The sequence below is a fragment of the Channa argus genome, chromosome 10, assembly GCF_033026475.1.
Source record: "Channa argus isolate prfri chromosome 10, Channa argus male v1.0, whole genome shotgun sequence".
NCBI classification, from domain to species: Eukaryota; Metazoa; Chordata; class Actinopteri; order Anabantiformes; family Channidae; genus Channa; species Channa argus.
In genome coordinates, this window is record NC_090206.1 from 11,493,272 (window position 1) to 11,520,967 (window position 27,696).

At 39.0% G+C, this 27,696-nt stretch overlaps 1 protein-coding gene across 2 annotated transcripts in view; it reads right to left on the reverse strand.

The window, feature by feature from the left end:
* The window catches only part of atrx (ATRX chromatin remodeler), a 29,291-nt gene extending 5,388 nt beyond the window's left edge, over positions 1 to 23,903 (reverse strand). The window contains exons 1-29 of one of the 2 annotated variants that reach the window (XM_067518213.1): positions 23,465 to 23,895; positions 21,912 to 21,973; positions 21,753 to 21,799; positions 21,534 to 21,655; positions 21,359 to 21,439; positions 20,079 to 20,188; positions 19,873 to 19,940; positions 17,720 to 19,683; positions 17,376 to 17,448; positions 16,759 to 16,901; positions 16,501 to 16,665; positions 16,274 to 16,388; positions 16,070 to 16,169; positions 15,624 to 15,800; positions 13,894 to 14,035; positions 13,632 to 13,741; positions 12,489 to 12,635; positions 12,177 to 12,354; positions 11,007 to 11,144; positions 10,745 to 10,920; positions 10,536 to 10,653; positions 9,136 to 9,266; positions 8,782 to 8,876; positions 8,522 to 8,661; positions 8,003 to 8,153; positions 7,778 to 7,878; positions 6,901 to 7,009; positions 6,374 to 6,551; positions 5,796 to 5,987 (exon numbers count right to left, since the gene is read on the reverse strand). In XM_067518213.1, coding sequence (XP_067374314.1) covers positions 5,796 to 5,987; positions 6,374 to 6,551; positions 6,901 to 7,009; positions 7,778 to 7,878; positions 8,003 to 8,153; positions 8,522 to 8,661; positions 8,782 to 8,876; positions 9,136 to 9,266; positions 10,536 to 10,653; positions 10,745 to 10,920; positions 11,007 to 11,144; positions 12,177 to 12,354; positions 12,489 to 12,635; positions 13,632 to 13,741; positions 13,894 to 14,035; positions 15,624 to 15,800; positions 16,070 to 16,169; positions 16,274 to 16,388; positions 16,501 to 16,665; positions 16,759 to 16,901; positions 17,376 to 17,448; positions 17,720 to 19,683; positions 19,873 to 19,940; positions 20,079 to 20,188; positions 21,359 to 21,439; positions 21,534 to 21,655; positions 21,753 to 21,799; positions 21,912 to 21,968 — 5,328 coding nt within the window. In that variant the 5' untranslated portion in view covers positions 21,969 to 21,973; positions 23,465 to 23,895. Of the gene's footprint in view, positions 1 to 5,795; positions 5,988 to 6,373; positions 6,552 to 6,900; positions 7,010 to 7,777; positions 7,879 to 8,002; positions 8,154 to 8,521; positions 8,662 to 8,781; positions 8,877 to 9,135; positions 9,267 to 10,535; positions 10,654 to 10,744; positions 10,921 to 11,006; positions 11,145 to 12,176; positions 12,355 to 12,488; positions 12,636 to 13,631; positions 13,742 to 13,893; positions 14,036 to 15,623; positions 15,801 to 16,069; positions 16,170 to 16,273; positions 16,389 to 16,500; positions 16,666 to 16,758; positions 16,902 to 17,375; positions 17,449 to 17,719; positions 19,684 to 19,872; positions 19,941 to 20,078; positions 20,189 to 21,358; positions 21,440 to 21,533; positions 21,656 to 21,752; positions 21,800 to 21,911; positions 21,974 to 23,464 lie in introns of both variants that reach the window. The other variant, XM_067518214.1, reaches the window with a different exon arrangement.
* Positions 23,904 to 27,696: the final 3,793 nt, after the last annotated feature.

Consider the following 27,696-nt stretch of genomic DNA (forward strand, 5'->3'; position numbering starts at 1 on the left):
TGTAAGTCTGTATTGAATAAAAGTTAAAATAAACATCGGTCCAGACAGAGTGAAAATTGATCCCTCAAAGGGGGGAGAAGTGGCAAGAAAACTATACAAGGCCTAATTTTAGGCCTCCACAACTGCAGATAGTGACAGATAAGGTGGCTGAAACAGGTAGGAGTTGACAGGACCACAGACCATTACTCCTGCATACCAGCAAAGCCATCAACTTATCCCAGGTGGTGCGACTCAGAATCCCTTAGGTACGATTTCTTCTGGTGCATCTCCGGTTTAATATTTTTCATCCTCCACCTGTTTTGTTTTTAATCTACCGTAGTGATGTAGCCCTGCCTCCACCAACTGATAGCCTAGCTTGCCAGCAAGCTGCTACTTAGCATACTGTTCACCACTGCAATATTCTAAATGTATAAAAATTCCATGCTGGAGCACTTCTAACAATACCATACAATCTGATACTTTTTACTACTACAGCTGTTGTTTTAGTTACATGGTAGCATATCGCAGTATTCTTCTGTGCAGAAAATTACAAACCACTTAATCTGCCAATCACTACTATCAACCTCCAATACTTGTGCCCTAGACGCAATCGTGCCCCCAGTGACACACGTTTTTGTTTCCCAGACACCAGACATTTCAGAGCAGTGGCACAGACAGCAATTCAACTGCTCCTTGGCCCTCTAATTAAGACATAAAAGCACATAAGGGTCGAGTGGCCAGACTTAGATAAAAGGCAATCCCTTGTAGATTTGGCTGTCAAAATAGGTGAGCAGACAGGTCAAATAAAAGGACACAGATAATAGAATAAGTAATTCTGTTGGCATAGGTATAGATACGACATCCGAGGTATGATGTTTAAATTTGAGGGAATAGAAAGATGTCAGGTCCTTCGATCTGTGGTGCAAAACACAGGCTTTGCATCACGAATAAGAGTTTTCAAAGTTTGAAATTTAATAAGTTAACTCCAGAAAATTTTGTGCAGATTTCTAGTTATTCCTAAAAAAGTCTGATAGAAATAATTATTTTTAAGTCAGGAAGTGGGTTTCTATCAAATCGTAGTGTACATTTTTGTCCGCGCACAAACTCACACGCTTGTAAATTCAGTAAAATAATTGCAAATTAGACGACTGCTGAAGAAAAGGGCGACAAAATAGCTAGCACCTAGTGACAACTACATCCAGCAAGTCCACAACAAGTGATTGCAGTCTTCTGCCCATTTGCTGGCACAAAAACAGAAACTGTGATGCTGGGAAAAACATACAGGTCTCTCTATTCACCAGCCATAGCTTGGCCGAGACACTGCGAATTAAGAAAAGATCTAAATTTTAAAAACAACCACAGTTTGGACTATACATGAAAAAAGCTTTTGTAGAAAGTGTGTGCGAGTTGTATTTAAATACATAAAAACAAGAGCACTTCTCAATGTCAAGCCAGCAAGGGGTTAGTGGAGCTGTAGGTCAAATGACAGAAGATCCCACTGAAATCCCGTGCCTTGTAGGATATCCAAGTAACACCCACAAGCAATGACTCTGGGGTGGTCCGGTCCATCTTCCATCTTGCACAAAGTGTGTATGTCCCCCAAATTAGTACTAATGATTGTAGGTAACTTGACCTGGCCTATTGTCATCCTTATAGAGCTAAATGGTAAAGCCCCTTACTTTAATGCAGGTGAAGAAAAAGGATGCAGTGGGTGGGCTGTGCTGCTAACATAAAGCAAACTCTAAAATGGAAGTTTTGGCTCCAGCTAACTCCTAAATAAGCAAAGGGGATTTAGCAGAACAACAACAAAAAAAAGTAAGAACTCTTATGCTATTCAAACAAGACCTCCAATGTATATATTTACTGCAGTATAAATCCTTGTCCCATTTTTTCCAGTTTCCAGATAAATTTATACTTTCCTTAGGCCAAACTCTTCTACATGTATATATTATAAAATTGCTAACCTGCCAGCAGTCTATAATTGATATAAAGCAGTTTTCAAACTCAGCAGCTCTCACATCACAAAAATGAAAACTTGGGAGTCAACATAAGTGGGCCTCATGTAGACTTTATTTCTTGGCTCAAGTAGTACTATACCAATAGACTTCAGATGACGCTTAACTGTAAAAGGTCTGATGCAATTAAAAACCTGGCTGCATTAACAGTTCTGGGTTCTACGCAGACAGGATTTTTGGCTGTGATACTTTCTTAAGCTGAGAACAACTCAGCCATGTTAACCCAATTTCCTGCACCTAAACCTTTGTTAAGAATGCTTCACCATGCTGCTGCCATCACTGTTTTATTGTATTTCTGTCACTGCCACAACAATAAACCTCTACTTACCACACATCAACACCACACAGAAGGTAGTAAATGTACAGGAGGAGAGATGAAATTTAGTAAGTTAGAGAGAGAAAAGGAGAGAACAAAATAAGCAAAAACAGCTCATAGTGGCAAATCTAGAGAAGCTAATGTAAGTCTGACTATAGTCACTTGTTTTAAGTTGTCCTCTTATTTAACATACTAAAAGTGGCTGTGTCTGCAACAAACTGCTTTTGATGCACAGGTGCATTAACCATAGCAAAAGGGAGGGCCAAAACAGGATCTCGACAGCAGGAATGCAAATGGTTGAGATATTTGTAATACCTGAACATAGCCAGTCAAAACTCCCTCTCATCCAGCTGCCCATAAATGATACACAGAACCCTACTGGCCTGCTCCAAATAGTTTCTTTGCAGAAACACACTTAGCTACATGCAATGTGCTAGCTGGCAATGTATCTGGCTGGTTGTTTAAAGAAATACAATTATGCATGTCACAAAAGGCAAAACAATAATTAAAAAATAAATAAAAAATACCAAGCCTCAGGAAGCAGCAGTAGGGTAGTCTATTTAAATGAGAGCTTACAACAAGAGCCAGTCAGCTAGGGCTAGACAGGGATGCCAGGAAGGATTCATGGGAAGTCAGTGAAAGTATAATGGTAGAAGAGCACTGGGAGGGGAAAAAAGTAGTTCAGAATCTGGTTTCTGAATTAAAGTGAAGTGACAAGCAGGCTGTGTTCACAATGTGTGGGAGTGAAAAAGTAGTGAGAGGTTATAAAGTTCAAATTGGATACAAAGGGATGTTTCCTATAGTCCACTGAGTGACCCAAATATAGCAGCAACACTTGATCATTTCTCAAGGGATGTTGTTTTTTTTTGGAGGGGGGGGGGGTCCAGAGAAAGACCAGGTAATGCTAGAAAAGAAAGTGGTTTGTAGGTGCACTATCAAACCGTGACAGAAAATAGAAAGCAGAGTAAAAAGCCTTCAGTTACAGAGAGGAGGGAGATGTGATACTGCTTAAACTTTCTCAAACTTTCAAAATGTTCTCGCTCGAAACATCTTGATTTGTTGGTGTTGCCATCATTGGTGCTCTTTCCACTTGCACTGCAACAAGCTCAGGCAGGTTTTCTAGAAGCTGGCAAAAAGCATTCTGGGATTTCTACATCCAACAGTTTGTAGACAGTAACCTGAAGATGGGTACATCCCCCCAAAAAAGAAAAGAATTATCAACACTTTCATCACAAAGGAGGAGGGAGAGGAGGAGGAGGAGGAGGAAAAATGGGGAGAAATTGTCCTTTGGGGTCAAAGTGACTTCCAACCCCTAATGAGACAAACATGCAGAGGCTTACTGCTCCTGTCTACACTGCAATTCCCCTAGCCTCTCTGTGTGCCTGACAGAGCATAATGACCACCAAAGCCACTACCTGCTGAGATCATACACAGCTAGATTTGCCTACAGGCTGCCAGCTTGACAGTTTACAAGAAAGAAACACTGGCAGAGAATGCAACAGAGCTGTATATAAAAAGGGCCAAAAACAAATCATGCATGCAGCCCTTTGTGCAAGTGGTCACATGTTAGATGAAGGAGAAAGGTATGATGAACAGGAAATAGGTAAGAGTGGGTGGGGAGTTGAAATCTAATGTCTGGCTTGCACAGACATTCTTTGCCATTAGAGGGAAATGCGCCTGCTTCCTTTGTCTCCAATTAGTTTCTCTGAAGATTGTAGAGACATCTTTAAGAGAATGGTTTAAATAATGACCCATCATCATGCAGGGGAGGCCAGAGGGAGAAAAGGAAAAACAACTTTACTGAGCTCGCTTTGAACATTCGGAGACAGGGTGGCAAGGTAGGGCAACAGATGGTTGCAAAGATGGTGGTGGTTTGAGGGGGGCAACTGAGATAGGCTAACAGTGGATGGGGAAGAGAGTGGGGACATCAGTACAGACAAAGGAGAGAAAGTGGGAATGAAGGTAGACTACAATGTGAAGGGGGCGCAGAAAACGTATTACGACATAAGCAGGTAGTGGACAGAAGCATAACAGGAGAGGGATACAGTGCATGTTATAACATTGAAAAGACTCTGGAGTGACTTTTTCCCTCTATGTGAGAAAAAAAGATGAAACATAAAAGTCAAACTAATCTTAAACAAATATTGAGCACTGCCTCTGTGACCCACATGACCTCAGTTTTAAAGCAATATGCCCTCACTGGCTAAGAAAACAGCTCTGCCCAGTGTGAAAAGTTGAGGTGATGAAGTACAAATCTCCTTCTACTTTGGCTCCAATCATTTTCTCTTTCTGTGCAGAGCTGTTGGCTAAAAGTGATGGAGGGTGTCTGACTCATCTTCACATTTTTCCAGACGGCAGATTCCTTCCATAATACTGCAGTCCTGCTGCCACATCACAGTTAACCTCCTGGCCAAAACAGGTCAGCTTGTTAAAGACCTTGTCAGTCTCTCCATCTTTAATACTGTGTCACATAAATGTCACTGGGCTCATTAAAGACCATACAAATGTAACAGGCCACAGCTCAATGAACACATCTTTCCTCTCCATATCTCCAACTGTAAGGCGCTACAAGAAAGGTTTCAAAGAATAAAGAAGGTGAGAGCAATGGCATCAGCTTTCAACTGAGTGGATTCATGCTTAGATCCTACCTGTTATTACCCATGATGACAATATCGATAAAGGTCTTTTGACAGGGTAAATTGAAAACAGATTTTCCAAGGTATCAAGGTGTACTGAAAGGCCTCTTGACTGTACAGTGAAAGAGCAGGCAAATTGGATATACAGTGTTTCTTTTATCCACAAATGTCCACAGAATAACCCAGGTCAAACCAAAACAAAGACGTAAAACTACTTAAGAGGATCTGAATAAAGGCCAAGACTGCAGAATGGATAGAGGTGGAAATGAAGGGAGTAATTCAAAGATCAACAGAGCAATAAAAGACAGCAAGGAATGAATGTAAAAAAGAAAAAAGAGGAGTGAAGGTTTATAGCAGGGCAGCAGCAGTGTTGCAATGAGAAGAATATTTAGTAAATAGCAGTAAACAGACAAATCTGTGCAGCTGTGCAGGGTTGGATGGCTCATGTGAGGGCTGTATGTTCTTAATAAACCCCAGGGGGCCCAAATAGTGACACAACACCTGAACAAAAAGGCAAGCGCAGAATTATGAAAGAAAATAAGAAGAAGCCCAGAAAGGCCAAGAAGGATATAAGTTGGCCTTGTATCTACAATTAAAGTGTTAAACTTCAAAAGAAAGAATATACTTGGTGCTAGTTTAGAAAGAAAGAAAAAACCTTTTGGCATTTATAGTAAAAAAAAAAGAAAAAAAAAAAACAGCCTTAAGAAAAAAATAAAATCCAAGTCAATAATTCATCAAATCCCAATTATACGTATTTTTATCCAAAATTTTATTTCATAAATATGCTTGGTTCAGCATTCAAAACACATTTTAACAATGAAAACTTGGCATACACATGTGCATGTTTACCTTGGGCAACATGGGCGTGGCTTTCTTGCTCTTCTTCTCTGATGGATCGTCCAGCAAGTCTGGGTCAAAAGTGTAGAGCTCAGCCAGCTCATTCATCGTAAAGTGCCTCTCAATCTGCTGCTGGTCCACCACCCGGAATGACAGAGACTGTTTTGTTACCTGCCGTTCATAAATTTTCTCCTCCATTGTACCCTGATAGAAAAGAGTTAAATAAACAGAAGAAAAGCAAAGATTTACTTACTTACCACCAACTATCCTCCTTTAAAATACTGTTGATATTAAATACTGTGGATATCAATCCCAGATTACTGTTACCAGTAAAAGTCACCAAAGCCACTGGGATTCAGCATAGGTGCACCAGTAGGTGCTTTGGTAAGTTTGGTTTGATTACCAATTCATACTCTCTACAGCTGCCTTTACATGTAACGTGTTATCGTTGGTTATTTTGAGTTTTCTTTGCTTCCCCACAGCAAAAACTGTAATAATTAATTAGCAGAAATAAAAATAAAATTTGCATATGTTTTATATAAATATTGGCTAATGATTGACAGCTCTTGTAAAATAACAGCCTGCCTTACCTGGGCCAGGAACCTGTACACATAGACGGGCTTTAGCTGGCCAAAGCGGTAGACCCTGAAGATACTCTGGATATCATAGGAGGGGTTCCAGGAGGCATCAAAGATGATGACCCTGTTGGCTGCAACCAGGTTGATGCCAAGGGAGCCAGCTCGTGTTGAGATGAGGAACAAACGGCCTCTGAGAAAGTATAAGGTTGGGAGTATGATTATCAAAGATAGAGTAAAATGCTTGACAGTTATAATGAGACACACTATAAAGCTAATTATATTTAAGCATTGTTACTGTAGTATAAAGTATGTGGCTGTGGATGAGTTGGTAGAACATTTGTCCACAAACCACAGGGTCAGTCGTCGACTGTAGGTTCCTCCTCGTAACATGTTTAAGCAACTTTAGACAAGACATTGAACCCCAAACTGCCCCAGGTATATGCTCCTTACTTGCAAGTGGCTTTGGATGAATGCATCTGGCCAATGATTAATTGTAATTGCACTGTTCTATTCTGTTAAATATAATAGAGGCACGTTACCTTGTGTTACTGGTGTCATTAAACTCTTCAGCCCACTTTTTCCTGGTAGTGGCATTAGTGGAGCCATCAAGGCGATAGTAGTCAATGTTCCTGAACCACTTGCCTTCACCTTCACAGACACATTGAAAGTTAAAGAACCAGCTTTAATTATTTAGTACCACTTTCTATGTTGCACAAAACAACATGCCACCATCAGCTAGGGCTTGTAGCAGAGAGCAGATAGATGGTTGTGTTGGTTAGAGAACAGCTATGTTTAGCTTTCAAGATGGCCAACCCTCTACCAGCCTTCATAACCAACATTTCAGTATGTTTCCAATTAAAGCACTGTGATCTTTTCATTACAAATTACAAACCCTTGAGCAAACATTTTTGTGGAATATAAAGTCAAGGTCTAATCATTTTCAAAATTAAACTAAAAACAGCTGTTCAAGTTTAATTAGGAACATGACCTTACACCAGCAGCAGTGTGTATGTGTGTATTTAAGGGTAATAAGCACATCACCATTTACAATAGTGTGTTGCATGTGGGCTGTCTTACAAGTCTGAAACCTGCATTTCCATATGAAAATACTCTAGACCTCCTCAGGACTAATGTTAACAATTGTAATTTCTTATACAGTTCAGTGAAATCAAAGTAATACCAGCAAAAATGAAGCTCAAGACAAACGATCGAGCGCCATGAGCGCTGTACATCAGTAACTAGCTTATGTTATTGATTTTAGCACACAATGATCCCAAGAACAGCCCTTTGAATTCATCAGAATGAAGCTGATCATATGCAACCAAAGGTTCATTCAACTAAGTAAAGTTAACATGCATTTCTGGATTTAGTATTTAGCAGCGTCAAGAACTCTTTTTTGGGGGGGCACACATGTACCTTTGTATGGAGATATTTTGTCCTCATCTTTAGCTCTGCAAGCCAGTTCAAGGAAATCCTCTATCAGGTCCAAAGAGATAAGAGATTGACTGAACACTAACCTGAGGATGCATGAGGACAGGCGTCACTTTACTATAGCTAATAACAACTAGTATTAAAATGTATCCATGTCACAACAAATGCAGAGCAGTTTCTCTTTTTTCCGAAAATTACAGACAAACTTACACTTTTTCATCTACTTCCTCTGCCATGCGCAGGATCTCAAAGAGAATCCCCATCTTTCCTGAGTGCTCCAGAATCTCAGCATCAGCCTCAGTGACAAACTCTTTGTGCCAGTCAGCAGTGGGACTCCCTGGTCCAGAGCCAGACGGTCGAGCTGTTTGTAATACACAATTTTACAGGTAAGCCTTCTTGCAGTCATCAAGCTGTCAAAAACTGATTTTCAGTATTATAGGTTTCTCCAACAAAATACAACAGCATGTACATTTGTAAGTTGTCAAAGTAAGAATGCACTTTTCTAATTTTGTGCTTATAAATTCAAAGCTCCTGCCTGCCAGGCCTAATTTGTTCTGAGTTGTACTGATAAGACAATCTTGCAAAAGACAATTTATCAGGCTGGTTTCTACAAGGTTACTCTTTAGTTACTATAGATAATAATTTGATTTCAATTAATGACAATTCCCATAAGTTGTTTTCAGGAAAAGTGAGAGCAAATTAAACATGTAGTAAACACACAATCCTTACATTCATCTACAGACTCTGCTCTGTTTCGACCCTCTCCATTTCTGCCACGAGAGCTGGTGTTCCACTCCTTGATGACCTCCACATCATCACTATCCGACTCATCAGATCCCTTCTTTTTTCCCTTGCCTTGCTTTTTTTTCCTATTAGCGAGAAAACAGTGGGGGAACAGGTTCATCAGGAGGAACAAATGCAAGAGATAAAGAAAGTTAAATGGGATATTTATATTCTTAAATTTGCAAAATTTGGAAATGACTGTTTACTTTTTCATCTTCTCATCTTCAGATGTTAGACTCATAGAGGATTCTTCTGTTTCTGAAGCGATGAATTCTTCCATACTATCCTCATCAAAAAAACCCTGCAAGAGCAATGTTTAAGTCTTTACTGTGCAATGATATAGGTCAGCCGAACAGAGAGCTGGATCACAGGTAGGAGAAATGATGGATAAGGGAAAGGTTCTGCTGCAGTGACAATATGTATGTTGTTCTCCACCTAGTGAATGACCTGTCAGCACCATGTTTATATTGTTTTTCCACAGTGTGTGTGATTTGCACTAATGTATTCCCAGTTTTTCAGTTGTGTTTAGCGTGGTTTAGTCTAGTCTATGCCAGCCCTACCCTGTTTTCTTTACTGATGTAGTCCAGCTGAAGGCACCAGGGATGGGTCCAGATTCTGCTGAGCATCTGGAAATCCTGGAAGAGTTTGGTCCCTGCACGGCCCCGGCCCCCCTCCAAAGCATTCCCTACACCTGCACAAAAGGCAAAGAGAGGAAGACGGATGTGCGTTTGCATTATGTACTTGGCAATTTGCCCTCAACCGCTTCACAGATACAGATAAATAAGGGAAGTAAAAGTTAAAGCTTGATATCATTCACTCACTATCCATCTGACTATGGACAAAAATAAATCCAACCAAGTAATTTGTCTTACCACATGCATGGTTTAACTGAAGCACCTTCTGAAATGTTAACCTTGTACTTGACAGCACTGAACCGAAGAGGTCAGAAGTTACACTGGGTTTTGAATAAGCAGTGCCAAAAAAAAAAAAACATTTGTGGACATTCACACCCTGCAAAGTGGCTGGTGGTCCTGGATGCAAACACTCCTCTGTGGAGGTCCAGAGCCACAGTCACAACATCAAAACTGTGCCCTATGGACAACCCTGCCTAATGAGCCACAGCACATAACAACAAAGTCCCCATCACTCCTCTACTTACATACCAACTCTCCTGTTCTTTGTTTTTACTTTTGGTGTAAAACCTCTGGCCCCACCTGCCTAAAGTTTCTTACCCTTTCCTTTCTACCCCCACCCTTTGCTCCCTTTCTCCCAGAGCTCTTCATTAGGGAGACGTGGGAAACTGGGCTTAAACCCTGCCTGTGGCACAATGCCAGCTGCCACTTATAGACACACAGCCATTCTAGGCAAAATTCAGAGAGGACATTCTACTAAATGACATAACAATGCAGTCCAAAAAGTGAGAGACCAGAAATGATTTCTATTTATCTGAAAACCTTGTCTGATTAATTGACATCAAGTAAAAAAAGCACTTTACAGAGAGAGAAAAAAAAGACCCCTTCAGTAGGATTTAGACCAGTGCTAGAACAGAGAGGTTTTCTAGTGCAATTCTCCAGTGAACTTTGATTTAGTCAAAGCTAGGCTAATACCTGTCTGGGCTCTGCTACTTCTAACACCCAAAACATTTACATTTATGCTCAGTCATTTGGCAGATGCTTGTATCTAAAGTGACTTACAAGTGTGGTACAAGGCAAGAAAAGATTTAAGTCAAGGTGAGAACATCAAGTGCAATGCGAAGAAATTATTCTGTTTATTGAGATGTAAGTGCAAGCAATTCTTTTGTCTTGAAGTGAGTTTGTCATATTAAGACCTGCACAAACTAACTGCAGCACTGGGGGAAAACAAAGTGGGTCTCAATTCAACCGTACAAAACAAAGTAGGTTTGAAAGTGAAAAAAAAAAACAAATAGGAAGAAAATCTATCAGAAGTAGAAGATTCTCACCTGTGAAGTGTTCAAGGTAGTATCTGTAAAGCTTGCACTGGAGTGGAGTCACTCTAATTGACAACACATATTCATGTTTAGGAGGCAGGAACTTTGTGAGAGCTGTGTAATCTTTCCTCTGCGGGAAGCACAAATAAATCAATAAATTAAGTGATTAAGAATAGTAAGTCAAAAGAGAGAATTGTTTTTGCCTTTTTTTTTTTTTTTACCTGGACGCAGCCAGCTAGCATCTCATAGAGGATGTGGGCTCTCTTCTTCATGACCCGGACATCGTGTAGTGTGGAATCGGCACACTGACCGTTCTGAATAGGGTTAATGAAACGGTTCCTGAACTCCTTAACTGATCCAAGCAAATTCTCCTTGATGAAATTTACCATGCAGTGATCTGTTAATTAGGGGAAAGAGAAAACAGATGGTACAAAAACTACACAAAATGTACTGTGCTAAAAAGTGCCATAAATGCAGTCACACATTCAATAAGGTTGTTCTGCAGAGGCGTTCCAGTCAGCACAATCCTTCTCCTTGTCCTGATGGAGTTCATCGCTTTGGACACAGCGGAGGCCTCGTTCTTCAAGATGTGACCTTCATCACAGATCACCAAGTCTGGACCTGGTGTGGGTGAAATGACAATCAATCAATCAATCAATAAATAAAAGGTTATGACAGGTGGAAAAAAGTTTGAAGGCATATTTCAAAAAAGATAGTCACACATTACACAGCATAAGACAGAAGCTAGTTTAACAACAGGGTTTTATTTTTGTTTCAATATTATTATTTTTGATAACAAAGGTTCCAATTCTGCCATCATGAAAAACACTTTGAGGTAGAGCTGGGCAATATATCCAAATAATTTGATTAGATTTTTCATTTTTGAACAGAATGGAAAATGCCAATATCGAAAAAACTAAACAAAACAAACAACCCAGATCATTACTTCCACTGCTGTCACTCAAACAGCAGCACCAGCTGTTCTCTGAAATTACAACAAGAAAGTCAATTGTCAAGGTTTCCTTTGAGACACCTACACAGCTTTGCTAACCAACAAGCTGTAGAAATGGTGGCCACAGCAGGTGAACACAACAAAATAACACCAAACAAAGGAAGTCATTTAAGCTCAACAATAATAAAATTTTAGATATCTCACCTCCTCTCTCTTTCTGTTGTCTTTGACTGTGGGCGTAACATTAAAAGAAGGTAACACTGTGTCTCTACAGAAGCCGTAGCATTAGCAACCATTATTGAATGGATGGTTTTTTTGGTTTGTTTTTTTTTTTTTTATTGCTGTTGCACAGATTTACACAACTGTAATTTGTTACAGTGTTGGGATTTCAGCCTTGCTAGTGAAGTTTTTTCATTACTATGGCACATATGACACTCATTAGTGAGAAGGAGAATATAATTTAATTCAGAATTTGTTTTGATCAAGGTTTAGTCTTTAATTCATGAAGAGGGGAAAAGAAACAATTAAAATCATGAATCATCCAATACACTGGGAAAAAATGGGGGGAATAAATCTTTCACAGCTGCTATTTACCTTTCTTACCAGCGCCAACAACAATCTAGATACTTTACAACAAGAAAAAAAGGACAATTGTAGTAACTGTAGGCTTGAAGGGATTTAAAAGTTGTTGACAACTGTACCTGGATCTACAAGTGTTTTCTGAAAGATCTCTTTGAGCTTCTTGCTCTTGATGTTCCTGCCCTGTGTTAGGTTTCGGTACATCTCATAGCCGATTATCATAATGCCGCCCATATCTTGCCATCGCTGGAGGGCGTATGCTCGCTCCTGTGGCCTCTTTACTGTGGCCAGCTCAGTCACCTGTTATACATATTATTGATCAATACATTGGGTAAACATCTATAAAAATGGAAGAACAACAAATGTACACACAGAGTAATGCTCCACCATTGTGAAATCAACCAGTTTAAAAGGTTGCAATTTTAATTTGTTACCTCTAAACTTTCATCATCCTTCATTCCTTCTTGCCACTTCTCAAACTCATTGAGCCAATTGAGGACTGTGTTCAGGGGACAAACTACTAGTGCTGTAGTGAAATCAAGCTTCTCACAAAGCAGTAACGTGTGAAGGAATGTCACCACCTACAGGGCAAAAATAAGAGATCCACAGTTAAACAGTGTAATTTACATAAGTTTCATTTTTAACATATAATTCTCAGTTTTGCAATGGCAATAGCACACATTTAAAAGTTCTAAAAAGTTATTAATTAATAATAATAATAACAATAATAATAATAATAATAATAGTAATGGCTTTATTTATAAAAGTACTTATTGTACAAAGTACAAAGTGCTGTACAGAAAACAAAATCACTAAAAATAAAATTTAAAAAAAGCACAAAGTTAAAATACCTAAAATGTATATACTATAGAATATACTATATTAAAACAAAAGTTTTACATATCAGGAAAGGCATTTAGATAAAAATGCGTTTTAAGATGAGACTTAACAGGTGACACTGATTCAGACAGCCTGATTTCCTCAGGCAGGTCAGTCCAGAATTTTGGAGCCATGACGGTTCCTGTCAATCTAAGACAGGGAACTTTAGTGTCACTGTGAACAAGTGTGAATTTACACGGTGATCACAACATTGGTTGACTGTAGGGCTGACCATGACCCGGTTTGCTTTTGAATCACCACAGGATCACAGCTTTGAATAGTAGTTTAGATCCACTGAATGCTCCATTATCAGTAAAAGTGTAAGCAAATATTATCAGTAAAACTTTGTTGAAATTGGCTTCTTGTTTTACTAGAAGATCACAGATCACTGTGTCCTGAGATGGAACCAGGTTTAAGAAAATCCACTGATTTTTCATCAGTGGCACCTCTAAATACATTAACAAACTTTAGGTTTCCAGACAGCAGTATTGTTTCACCACAGATATGCAGAGAGCACATACACTGACAACAGCAAGTTTAATTTTGGCTTTGCTTCAATTTAACTATAACTAACAATAATTCAGTTAAACATCTGATCTAAGCTGCTGATATTAACTGCCCATCAGTGACAATCAGCGTAGGTTAAAATCAAGAAGCTGCTAGCTGAAGATTTTAACCAACAACAATTTTTTCCTTACCTGCAGAGTTTTTCCTAGGCCCATACAGTGAGCAAGGATGCAGCCAGATCCATGAGACTTCTGAATTTTCTTCACAGATTCACAGCAGCAATCCCACATAAACTGCACCCCTGAGACATAACACAAAGAGGAGCCAACCTTAGAAGAGAGCAGCTCCATATTACACATCCAGGTTTGTCTTGTTTAACATTTTTTACTATCAGCATTACTATCATCATGTTTAACCATGTGTTTTTAGAGACTGAATGAATACTGTCCTTACCATCAACTTGGTGAGGTTTGAGCTTGGTGACAAGGTTCCTGTGTACCTGCACCAGAGGTTCTTTAGTCTCTTCATCCTCATCCAGCACCAGCTTGGTGGTGATGGGACATTTCATCTGGGAAGTCTCATCCACCACAATCACCTGAAAAAGGATCAGAGGCAGGAAGAGGGAGTCACTTAAAATTTTCAAGAAACCACTATTAAGTATTACAACTTTAAAATAAGTGTTTGTAAGTGATTTGCATATTATGAAGACAAAAATATTTTTGTATCTGTAAATCTTAAAGTGAGTCATAGTGGCCGGATTTAATCTTGAAGGTTCTGATGAATGTTCATCTATGCTTCACCATGTCCCCATTTATACATGTACATTTACACTGTATGATTTAATCTCTTACAATTAACTAAAAAAGCTGAATTTATTTAAAACTGATTAAATTTAAACGTTATTTTAATTTGTCCATTAAATGATACATTTAATGAGCCTAACTCCAATATGTTGAGTGACAAACACAAAAATAAAAAACAGATGTACATTTTAATGAAACTTCAAGTGCAAACTCACCCACAACATGACAATTCATAATTATTAATTTTTTTTTTTAATGTAATAAAAGAAGCGACTCCAATTACCATATTAAAGCTTGCATATTTTACAGATCACTTTAGTTCTTGTCGCATTATAAGGTGGGCTGCAAACATAGTATTTCAGTATAAACTCAGCTCTTAAGTATGCATTTATTTTACAATTGCAGCAAGTTTATCAAGAGCTTTAAAGCCGAATACATACTGCGTGGATGCCCTCGACAATGTTTAGTTACATAAAGCAAAGACTAGACTGGACACTGGATACAGCAGCTTCATATAACAGACTGTAACAATAGGGATAGGTTTTCTTTTTGTAGCAATCTGTAATAGCAGCAGTAGAAAGAGGAGTGGGTTACAAAAGGTAACAAAAGAAAAATGCAAAATGCCCAATCTGAGCTCAATTATGGATTCTGGACTATGTCAGATTTTGTTTGAAATCAAATCATATTAATAATAGTAATATTAATAATAAATCACTTAAGCAATCCGGCATTATATAACAATTAAAGTATGCACTTTGAATGTTAAGCAAATGTAAGTGCATTACGCTGATAAAACCTCTCTTTCACTGTTCATCTTTAAAAGAAAAAAAAAAAGATTGCAGCACCTTTTCATCAAATGTATTTTTAGTGTGTGGTTGTTTGCCTACAGCACCTAAATCATTAACTCCTTCCCTGCTTGGAGTGCTCTAAAACACAAACCTTTCTGAAGGACAGTTCTGTTTTCACATTGAATTTATGAACACACCAATAATAATCGAGGCTACTAGCTTAACAATCCTATGCTGCCCCCACTTCTTGTACAAAAGTTCAGTAAAAAGAGGTCTCCTCTGGGCTGGGAATAGTAAAAACACATCATGGACAAATGTAGTTGGTGATATAAAATATAAGTCTTAGGTAGCAAAAATAAATAGGAAATCTATGTTTTATCTTACTTTCTTAATTTCTCTCAAATTGTTATTGTTATAATTCTCAAATAAATTATTATCACTATCAAATTATTTTACAGTACTAAAGGTATTTATGATTATGTGGCAGCATTTTATCAGGAAACTACCCAGCTCGAGTGTGTAAAATGGAACAGCTCATAGCACCGAAGGTACAGTGTACCTGTTTCAGAAGAACAGGGCTTTTCATTTTTACCTCTCGAAGTTTCTCTCTAAGTGCCTCTCTCTCAGCTATACGTTTTCTTCTCTCTTCCTCTTCTTTCAGAGCATCTCTCGTCTCTGTCCGCAGCTTGTCGTCCTTCAGGATTTTTCGGATCTTTTTGCGTCCTTTCCTTCCTTCTCCATCTTGCTCCTCGCCATCTTCCTCTCCACTCTGTGGAAATGAACATTAACTTCAACCCTCTGATCTTTGGCCCTTAGGTGAAAAAATTTCACTTTCTATGATCAGTAGCCAAGCAAGTATATGATTAATTTGTGCCCTCAATAATCCTCACAACACACTCCAGGGGTAGGTTCAAATAAAATTTTATGTGGCATGCATGACTTGACTAGAAAATGTTATGTGACTCCATCTCCACTAACTTGAAATGAGAAATTTAGGATAGCAGAGGACTACTACCAGTTGCACTGCATTTTAAACACCTTCTCATTGCTGGAAGAGGAATCTTGAACTTTGATCCTGCGTCGCTTCTTCTTTTGCTTGTAGCTTCTCTGTTTCTCCTCATCCTTCTTTTTTGCAGCTCTACAGAAACAAAGTGGAGTTTGTCTAAGAAAGAGCAGCATATCAATCTAGATCTAGTGGCAGTAAAATTAACACCACTGACTGACTGCAGTCTGAGCTTTCACCTGGTCCTTCGACGCTTCCCCTCATTGTCTGATTCACTAAGCTCCTCGCTTATCCCAGACTCTGCACTGGACTCCAACTTGTCAAAGTCTGAGTCTGCAGAGTCATCACTGTCGACTAAAAGACAAATCAAGTCAGATTTGATTATCTCACAAAGCTCCTAAGATTTACACCCATATCGTTAGACATGACACAAAGACAAAATATGTAAAAAAAAATTTAAAATAACCTTTTCGCCCTGGCTTCTTTTTGCCCCCCTTGGTCTTCCCTTTGCTAGAAGCCTTCTCCTCCCCTGATTCACCCTCACTCAGTGAGAGTTTATGACGAAGCAATGTGTGGCGTCTGCCACGCTTCTTCACTTCTACATCAGAACCAGAGTCTTCAGAATCATCATCTTAAAAAGGAGAGAAATAAATGTTTAGAGACGTTACACAATACAAGAGACTTATCTGAAAACAGCTGGCTACTGGTAGCGAGTAAATGCTACCTTGCTGTTCTTCATCTTCATCCTCTTTTTTAACTTTCTTGGATGACTTTTTGTCACTGTCTGCTGCATCATTGTCAGAGGAGCTCTCTGCTCCCGAAGAATAGTTGGATTTTATTTGGGCAAGAAGCATTTTCTTTGCAATCCTTCAGAGAATTAATAAAAGAGAAAACACAAAGTTCACATTAATTACAGATAAAGCTTCTTGTTGTACTTGAGAGTCTCCAATTTTCTTTCTAAAAGAAAAACGTGTTCTATTCCTGCCATTACTATCTCTAACTACTGAAAGATTTTTACAGTCTTGTCATATCAACTAGTCCTTGAAAATTGTGACTAGAGAGGCCAGCTGAAATAAGACATTACTGAGAGCACTATTTCGCAAAATAGAGTCTCATTGGGTTAAACTAAATTAAAATAGGGCAGCGCAGCCACACCAGCAGACAGTGCTTCAAATGTACAATCGAATTCCAGCTAAAATACTGGCTTAAAATGTCTGTTAGACAATTAACCATTTAAATCCTTAGTTTCTGTTACTTTACTTGCGGACTATTCAAAATAGGGATGTAAAACTCAGCAAACCCAGTAAAGCCTATCAATGTAATTTGCTGTTATTTAAGTACCTGTTTTCAGGATCATCATCATCGCCTTCTTCACAAGCCTGAGAGCCTTCCTCTTTATCATCCACTTCATCTCCTGCACATCAAAATAGCACATATCCTGCTAGCAGGAACTGGCAAGATTCAAGGAAGTGACTGTTTTCTAGTTACATTTTGGTACACAATAAACAAACTAGGTAGAACAGGTACATGTGCATGCTATAGAAATGGTGGTACCAGAATTTGTTTTCTGTAAACAGCAACTATTTTCCTATTTACAAAATTTATGCTAAGCTAGTCAACATTGTCCCTACAACGCTGAAGTTTTCCTAGACAGCTGAACATCACCAAAGACATGAGCAAATTACCTGACGACTGATGGAAGGGTCCACTGCCTCCCAAAATGTTATCCTCCACAATAGGTGTTATCTTTTGCTCATCAGTGTCCTCTCCAGAGCCATCTTCAACCTGCTGTTCCTCGTTCTCATCCTCATCCTCACTGGAGGATGACTCCAACTTGGTGGCTGCTTTGGAGCTCCTCCCCTTGCTCTTCTTTTGGTAGGAGCGTTTGTGCTCTTTCACCTTCCTCTCAGGTGGATTTTCGTCTTTTTCTTTTGATTCATCCTGTTTCTTCACACGGCTAGATCTTCTCTTTACTGTGCCAACTTTACTCTTTTTTTCCTTCTCCTGATCAGAGTCAGAGCTGGAGGAGTCTGCGTCATTATGTTTCTTCTTCTTAGACACCTTTTTACTTTTGTTTTCCAAGTCTGAATCAGAAGTTTCAGACTTTCTTTTACGTTTAGATACTTTGTCTGTATCCTTTGTGGACGTGTTTAGTTTGAATAAAAGCTTTTTAGCACTCATGCTTCCCTCTTCCTCATCTGTGCTAGGGCCCTCTGCAGCTTTCTCTAGCAGTACGTGAGGAACTTCATCCGAGTCAGAATCCTCTGTTGTTTTCTCTGAAGTGTTGGTCTGCTTCCCATCCTTTTTTTTAGTGTTACTGATTTTCTTGGAGGATTTGGCCTTGCTCTGACCATCTTCCTCAGACTCTGACTCAGATGTTTCCATCTTGTCCTTACTATCAGTTTGTTTCCTCAAGGGTGTGGTCTTCACTCTACTAGAGCGACGGCTGGGTGGCGAGCTGGCTGTAAAATCTACTGTTTCAGCAGATGCATCTGTCTCCTCCTTACGTTCTTCTTTACAATTTTTCTGTAACTCTCCATCCTTTTCCCTGTTTCCGGACCTGGAGGACCTCGAGCCACATGTTGTTACAACTGGCACAGGGGTCAGTTTAACTATGAGGTTCTTCACCTTGGGTTTAGAGAGCCGAGCATCTGTTGAACTTTTAATTGACTTTGAATCAATGTCTGGGAGCAAACTGCTGTCAGTTTGTGAGAGCAAGGTGGAATCTGCAAGACTCTCCACCATCTGAAAAAGCTCTTCAGGAACCGAAGGAGGCACAGACATAATGTCGTGATCTAGGGACATTTCACCAACTGGCACAAGCTCATCACAGACTTCAGTTTGTGGCTTTTTGGTTACATTAGTGTCTGTATGGCTGTCTTTCATTTTAGTGTCATTTGAACCCTGATCACTATCTATCTCATGCTCATTCTGTTGTTCCTTGTCCATCTCCTCAGGTACATCCGCCTTATCAACTGCATTCCCCACATTATTTACATGATCATTTTCTACAGGGGCCACAACATCAGTGGTCTTTCTTACCATATGCTGCCCTTCATTGCCATTCTGCAACTCCATGTTTCTGAACTCAGGCTCTAAAGCCGCCTCCAATGCACTGTGGGCTTTTTTCAAATCAGCAAGCACAGCCTTAAATGCCTTTAAATGCCGATACCTGATAGATTTATCTCCCTGATCCTCAGCTGCCTGCTGGATAAATTGGATGAACGTGTTGTTTAGACCAGTTGTAGTTTCAACAAGCTTTTTCGCTTTCTTTATAAGTTCTTTGGGTACATGCAGTTTTTTGTAGGAAAACGTCATGGTTCCTGAGCCTTCAATGTGTTCTTTTCCATTCACAACTGCTTTGTGCTCTTTAACCGTTTTGTTCTTGTGTCTCTTGCTTTCACGTTCTTCTGTTTTGTCTGTTTTTCGCTGCTTGAGTTGCGCAAGTTCTTGTTTTTCCATGATACGGTGGCATTTGGAGACTAGGTCCTGGAGGGGCTCTGACCTGCAGACATAGCAGTGCCATTTTGAGTTCTCATCAGTAATAGCAGAAAGTTCCTTCCTCCCCAGGTTGCGCAGAATGCACTTCTTGCAGAAGGCATTGTTGCAGTAATCACAACAGATGAGCTTGCCTCCTTCCGCACACCACCTGAAAGAAAAGTCAAAGAAAGTCAACAAAGCAAACTGGTTTTAAACATGTATGAAACAAAAAAATATAATAATACTTCAAATATCATTTTTATTTTACACTAAAAAGCTTTTAAACAAGTCGCCTCTTGTGAGCCTTCCAAAGTTATATGAATATCATCCAATCTTCTCCTTTTTAAAAATGTCATACCTGCACTGCTCATCCATACCATCAGAGTCTCTGCTGATGTCATCACTTGTATAATACTTGTAGCATGACTACAGGAAGAGGAAATACTGATCATTATTAACTTAACAATGAAAACACAAAAAAAATGGCTAAGTGCAATTTAACTGTAATGGCTAATAGTTTAGACATTTAAAAAGCATGTAAATTTGGTACGTTGGCTTCCCTACCTTGCATATAAGGACTTTGAGCGCTGGATGCTCATACACAGAGTTGCGCTGAAACTGGTTTACTTGTTTTCCGCAGGCAGTGCAGCTTACTTTCCTCTGCAGGGCATCATCTTTGATTAGGATGTAAGAAGTGAATAATAATTACTTTCAATGTTTTCACTCAAATCGTTTTCATCCTATTCAACTTACTTATATTCAAAGTCACTGCATTCTCACTTGTGAACATCAACATACCAAACAAAAGTAGAGGATAGTATTAACAGAGTTTGCCTTGACATAATTTTTCTAACAATAACAGAAAGATCTGAAGGCTATTTGAAGGCATTTTAACTGCTTAAAAATTTGAGGGAAATCTACCATAACCTAAAGTAATCCAGTTGGTCAGTCTTGTTTTAGATTTCACGTGCATGACATGGATCACTTAATTTGTACTGGAATTAACAGATTAGCTGAATAATGTTGTAGACCATTTAGAATTACCACAGATCTATTGGTTCCACCAATGTCATGTTGAGTACCAGCAACACTTCAACAATCTCAAACCTACTTTGGTTTGTTTACACTTTGGTTTGTTTTCAGGTTTTGTCAGTGTAAACAATGTAAACTCTCAGATTTTTTGGTGTTGGACCAGGAAGCTTATCTAACTATGATTGTGCTGTTCTTGTGCAAGCAAGTATGTGGGTCTAAATAAATTCATATCACGTTCATACGTTACCAACAGCAAAAATAAAGATATTAATATCAATCAATCATTAATAGCCCTGTGTGTGTAAATCAGTGGTGGAACAACACAATGTAGGAACACACATTTAGTCATTTAGCGGACACTTTTATCCAAAGCGACTTACACTTGAGATTTTAAATTAAGTCATCGCAATAAAGTTGCCATCAATAATGTTAGTAAAGAGTAGATAAGAGTAATACACAGGCACCAGTTTACAGAATATTGTTGTAACTTTACTTTCACCTGTTGCCAGGTTCTCGTGTCAGGTACTTCCACTGAAGTACCTGAAGATGGGGGGTGAGGGGCTGGAGAGTTCTCTCACTCACCAGCTCCACTGATCTTGACTGCACAGTGTTTATTTTAATAATTTCTCTCCCAGTGCATAAAAATGCATCTATATGCTTGTTCTTCACATTTAAAAAAAATAATGAAATCATTATTATACATGTCTGGTTAACGTAAAAATTTAAATTAAAATAAAGGGTAAAATGATTGACACTGAGAAAGTCTTACACTATCTTTGAGTAATACATTCCTAATATTGCAGTGACGTCACCTGTGTGTTTCTGTTTAAAATCCACTCTGAGCTTCATGGCACCTTTATTTTCATTCCCAGCTGGCCTCATCACTAAAGTGCCTGAAACAAAGTATAAACATCACCCAAAATTTGCTTTATACTAAGCATCAGCAATATCTTAATCAAGATGAACAAGCAACTCTGTAGTTCATACCTTTAGATGTGTTGCCTGTGATACGCTCTGAAGGATTGTCAGAAGCAGCACCTTCATTTTCACTCTCAGCCGAGGCATCAGATTCATTCAGTCCAGTGTGCTTAGTTACAGTAGCAGGCTTTCTAAAATGTGTTAGCAGAAGGCGGTATTATCTTAAGCTGTTTGTGAGAACAGAATGAATGTAAATAAAAGAACACATTTAAAAAAAGTAATTCTCACCTCTTGTTTCGAGAAGAGGGCTTCATTGTTTCTGTTGAGCTACCAGGCTGACAAGAATATTTTTTTTAATGAAAACAAAGAAAACTAGTGTATATGAACTAGTTTCTTTTTCCAGTACTGACAACATAAATAGGTCAAACACACTGACTATATACTTACCTCTTCTGCTTTTTCTGCCATTGGGTCTAGGTTTGATTCAGAAGAGGCCAGACTCATATTACCTGGAGACATTTGAGGATGTATTTACAGATTAATATGCTGAAAGATTAAGATGTTGGATGTTTTATCTGTATTAAAGATGAAATATTTGGGCATATGTTGACTGAATGGTCATGGTGCAGACTAGACATCCACAACATTCATGATTCAATGCCTAGCCTTTGTTAAATGCCTTATCACTCCCTCTCTCTGACCTTGTTTCCCTTTGTCTTTAAAGTATCAAATAAAGTCAAAATGCCAAAATATAAATGATATGTCAATATGGATTTACCTTGCAAAACCAAAAATTAGCATGCAGTGTTCATCGGTACTTGATACTACAACCTCACCGTTTCTCAATATCCATATCATAAGTGTTTCTGTTTATGTACTGTAGGTAATTTCAAAATGTCTAGACCTTTAAGATACAATTTAAAATTCTTAATTTCATTTCTCCAGGCAGCCTGGTACAAAACTCAAAGTTAAAGTGTTGAATTGAAGGACAAAAAATATGAATCCAATTGAAAGGAATCTAATCATTTAAGGCAGCTGTTTTATATTTAAAACTTAAAGACTTTTAAAAACAATACATTCACAAAATTATGCCTAAAAAAGTCACTGTGCTTATGCTGACTTCTGTCTTGTGTTATTAAACCACAGTCACGCTTAAACTGTGCTTTACTTTGGGGATTGTAAAGGCACTTATTTAGAGGACGCCGCTGCTGAGACAGAGGCGCCACTGTTTATTTTGCCGTTTTGCGTCATCATAGTGTGCTGATTTGATCTGTTGAGCTGTGTTGAGCTATCGTTTAGTTCTTCCTGCAGCATTCAGGCCTAAAATCTATCAGATCTTCATTCATTTAATAAAAATAGCCGACTGACAAGCAGCATGCGCTTCTGCATTTACAGCTCCTTATCCTCAGCGCACCCTTGTCCTGTTTTGAAAACACACAAACTCCTATCATGGATGCCATGTCCAGGCTTGGAAACAGTACAGAGTTTCGCAGATTTCATTAATGCATCCTGCATCGTTTTTATTGCCCCACGTTACCCTGGCAACCTTGCAGTCTCGGCATTGCATACAGGCTCCAATGCATGGGCATGCACCGAAAATGCATGCACAGGCCTTCCCTCCCTGTGACGATACCGGAGGACTAACTAGCGCGCTAGCTAGACGCTGGCACTATCCGGTAACGTTAGCGTCTGAATTAGCTAAGCAGCGCTTATGTTAGCTTACTGTAAATCACAAAAGTGGTTGAATTTTAGGAGCATATTTCAAAAAAATAACTACTTCAACAAAACCCCAGGTATATGCACCGGTATACGAATTATATCACAATGTGCGTGTGTATGAACTTGAACACTGCCGGCTGCGCAGCTAACAGCTACAACTCAGCTAGCCTGTATTGCTAACTGACAACAGTCACGGCCCGGCTCGCCGCTAGCGAAGGTAGTAGCACAGTAATCAATGCAAAATTCACTGTCCAAACAAACACACAAAACTGGGCTCTTACCTGCTTTTCACTGTCGACATCTCTTATCCGAGAGAAACACGTTTTGCCTTAAGTCCAGGTCGCACAGTTACATCCAATTTGCAGTCTTTCGATGGTATGGAAGCAAGAAAAGCCACTGAATATTGAAACAACTCCAGTCAGGGGAGACAAAGCAAGGGGACCATTACCGGATGGCTGTGGACGCAGTAAAATGGCGCATCTAGCCCAAATCCTTTGCGTTCTCCGATTGGCTGACCGCTTCAGACGCTCCCCGCTCTGAGTGGTCCAGACTTACCGGAGATCACCGGTTCGTGTGGGTCGGAGAGGAAAACACTTTCTCTTTGAGGGAAAAACCCCCTGGCTATCATTTCAGCACATTCATTAGTTGATGGCGTCAATGTCGCGTTGTTTAGTTTTTTTAACCACACATTTTTATAAATTTAGTGAAATAGATAAACTGTTTTAGTATACATCCTTAACGGAACATGTTTCGCACGTTGATTTTGGTGCCAGTTGCCCTTCCTGCCGCAACCCTCCCATTTTTATCCGGGGCTGAGGGCGGAGCAGGACCTGATGGGGTGGGATGTGAACCCACTGTTTACTGTATTCTAACCCAATGCTCTACCACTGATCCACCAGGCCCTCCTTAAAATCTTTAACACTGTTCACCCAAAGTGATAGGTAGGTAGATGTCAATTTGTGGGGAGGCGTGTTCCACCACGGACAGATCTGTGTGTCAGCAAAGTGACACCACAGGGGAAGAGAATAGGGATAAAAGGGAGACACAAAACTGATCCACAAAAGGACGTGTCTGAATTACATTTTTTAAAATATGGTGGGAAAGTGGCTTATTTAGACTATCAGGAGGCCCTTTGTATTAGTTAAGTTTCTGTTTTGGACTTTAGACTGAGGATGGGCATTGTTGATGATTTCATTCATTTAGCTGCATGTTCCTTTCTGCAACCTTTTTTGTGCACATGGTCTGTTGGAGAAAGCCAATTAGAAACCTGGTTACCCATACAGTGCCTTTACATGTAACCAGGTTACAGTCAGTCTTCTTGGGAAAGCTGATTTCTTAAGTGCCATGTAAACGGGAAAGCTGTTTTCCAAATCAGGGAAAGGGATTGGAGAACATTGATTTCTTTGCAATGTATATGTGTAACCAGGTTTCTATTCTGCTTTCTCCAACTGTGCATGTGTGTGACAAAAGGCTGCAGACAGAAACATGCAGCTGTTTGAAAGGCTGAATGAAAGGAGAGATTATTAACTGGGCGATTCCTCATTTTTAAAACAAAGTTAGGTCTGCCTTAAGTCAGACAGAAAAGGTAATTAACACAAAGTGCCTCTTAGAAGTTTAAATAAGTCACTCTTGCCTGTTGATTTTTTAAATTCAGACACTTCTCATCTCAGTATGCCACCATGCTGCCCTATTTGTAAATTATTATTTTTTAAGTCCCTTTACAAAGTTACCATATTTAAAGGCTGTGATATGATTAACAGAATATGAAAGACGAAAAAACACAGTTGTGCATCACAAACATATAAATTTTTCGATTTTATTAAAAATGTTGTTTTCTCTATAAAATGGGTTTTATTTCTTTATATCTCATATAATAATTTCTAATTTAATGAGTGGACTGAATTTACACATGAGTGAAAAAGCTGAGAAAAAAATAACATAATAACCTGTTTACAAAAGCTGGTCAAATGAAACACTACCAGGGTAAAGACAAAAAAATAAATAAATACTGGGAGTAAAGAGTTTTAAAAAAACATGTAAAAAGTTAGTAGAGCTATTGTATTACGTTTAATTTAGTGATGATGTAACAAAGCAGGTAGCAGGTTAGATTCTAAAGTGTTGTATTATCAGCTTACTTTCAGTCCTATGCTTTGAATGTCACTGGGCAGTGCTTAGTATATAGACAATGACATGAGACACAAGTTTTGTCTTTTTTAAGGGAAAACTATTTAATGTTCAGCAATGGCCATGTCAGTCACCTGAGCAGAACCCAGCTACTTGCCTAGGCCTAGCGGAGCATCAACAGGAAAGAAATCCTGCAATCTGGTGATGTCTATTGGTTCCAGACTTCAGGCAGCCTTTACTGTAAGGCATCAGAAGTAAAAATGCAAGTTTTTTGATTATTAAATGGCTATAATTTCTCCAAATACTTTCAACTAATCCAGTCAATCAAAGCTGAAAGGCTACACTGTGGGCACAAAATAAGTGTTTTATTTCAAATCAGCTGTGATAGCATAGCCAGCCAAAATGATCAGAATTGATGAAAACATCAATATTGTTGCAGCTGTTAAAGGTGCAGTGAATTTTAGGGACTTTATGTGCCTGACCTTTGGATGGTCTTTAAACAGGGTGCTTCTTTTTATGACTTTGTTCACAGCTTGTTATAACCCATAGTTTTATTGACATTCCTGTGGAAGAACTGCGAGGTTAGGTGTCTAATATTAGGGCAATTCATCCACTGAAAGGTGGTTAATCCATAGTAATAATTAAAATTCATTAGTTTGTAAAACTTTAAGAATCTGTATCTACAAGGACTAAGGTAACTAAGGTACATGATTTCCCCCGAATTATGGAGTAAAAGTAAAAAATAAAGTTTCATGCAAATACTTGACTGAAGTACCTCAAAATTGTGTCACATAGAGCTTCAGTAAATGCAGTTTGTGCATACGACTTTTTGTAAACTACTTGTTCCTAACTTAGGGACACGATGAAAATTAAGCTCTGCTCCAAAAATTTGTTTTCATGTTTTGGACAATGAACAAAAGTTTTGTTTGCAAAGTGAAATCTCGGATTGTGTTACATCTTTCTACAAGTATCTAAATTAACCCACAAAAGTTTCGCTGCACAAGCCCTTATTTCTGGGAAGTGCAGAGCCCAGACACATACTAAAGTGGTTCCAAATCAAATGGTTTGAATCAATAGACTATTTATTTGTAATAATAAGCGATAAAGTAAGTAAAATGTATTTTATTTTAAATAGAACCTTTCACAGATAAAATCACAAATTGCTTTACATAGTGTAAAAAAAAAAGAAAAATTCAATTAAACTTCAAATCTAAATTAAAACACAACAAAGATTCAACCATAAGAGCCCAGTCAGCTAAAAGCTAATCAAATTTGCTTTTTAAAAAATCAGCAGAATCAGCTACAATCTAAGATACACGCAAAGCATTCCACAGTCTGGGAGCCACTGACTAAAATAAAAGCGCCACCAAGTTTTAAAATGGGTTTTTGGGACCACAAGAAGATTTTGACCTGATGACCTCAATGCTCTAGATGAGCCATAAGGGGTCAACAGGTCAGAGATGTATCCACTAAGGAACTTGGCCATGAAGAGCTCTATAAGTGAGCACCAGAATTTTAACCAGTGAAGACAATATAAAAACGGTGTGATGTAGGATCTTCTACTGGTTCCTGTCAAAAGCCTTGCTGCTGAGTTTTGGACAATCTAAAGACGATTTAAAACATTAATATAAGTAAAAAGTGAAATACAATAGACCAAACAAGAGGAACAAAAAGTGCAACCACAAGGGGGCACAAGCCAGTCCCCGGTTTGTATAAATGCAAAGGGTTGTGTCAGGAAGGGCATCCCACGTACAACACATGACAAATTAAACATGCAAATCATGACTTCCACACCGACTTTGACTTCCATCCCTGATTGGTCGGGGCCCCAGTTAACAACAACCGCCACTGGTGCTTTCGACCTACAGCTTGCCAGTGGGAATTGGTCGAAGAAGGAGAGGAGGAAGTCATGTTTGTAGGCAGAGAGAGAAGAAGAAAGACAAGCATGTAGGACTGACAGTAGGGACTTTTAATAATAGGACTACAACGGGGAAAGCTAGAGAGTGGGTCGATGGGCATGTAGGTGAAGGGAACAGAGGTGAAGAGAATGTGATGGGCAGATCTGGTCTCCAGTACAGATGGTGGTAGACTTTGCAAAGAGGATGGAAATGGCTGTAGTGAACATGTTCTTCCAGACTAGGAAGGAACATAGGGTGACATATAAGAGCGGAGGTAGAAGCTCTCAGGTGGACGACATCTTGTGTAAACGTAATATGAAAGAGATCAGTGACTGTAAAGTATTGGTAAGGGAGAGTGTAGGTAGACAACACAGGATGGTGGTGTGTAAAATTACTGTTGGTGAGGAAGATGAAGAGGACTATAGGCAGAGCACAGTACAAGTGGTGGAAGTTGAAAAAGAAAGAATGTTGTGTAGTTTTTGGGGAGGACA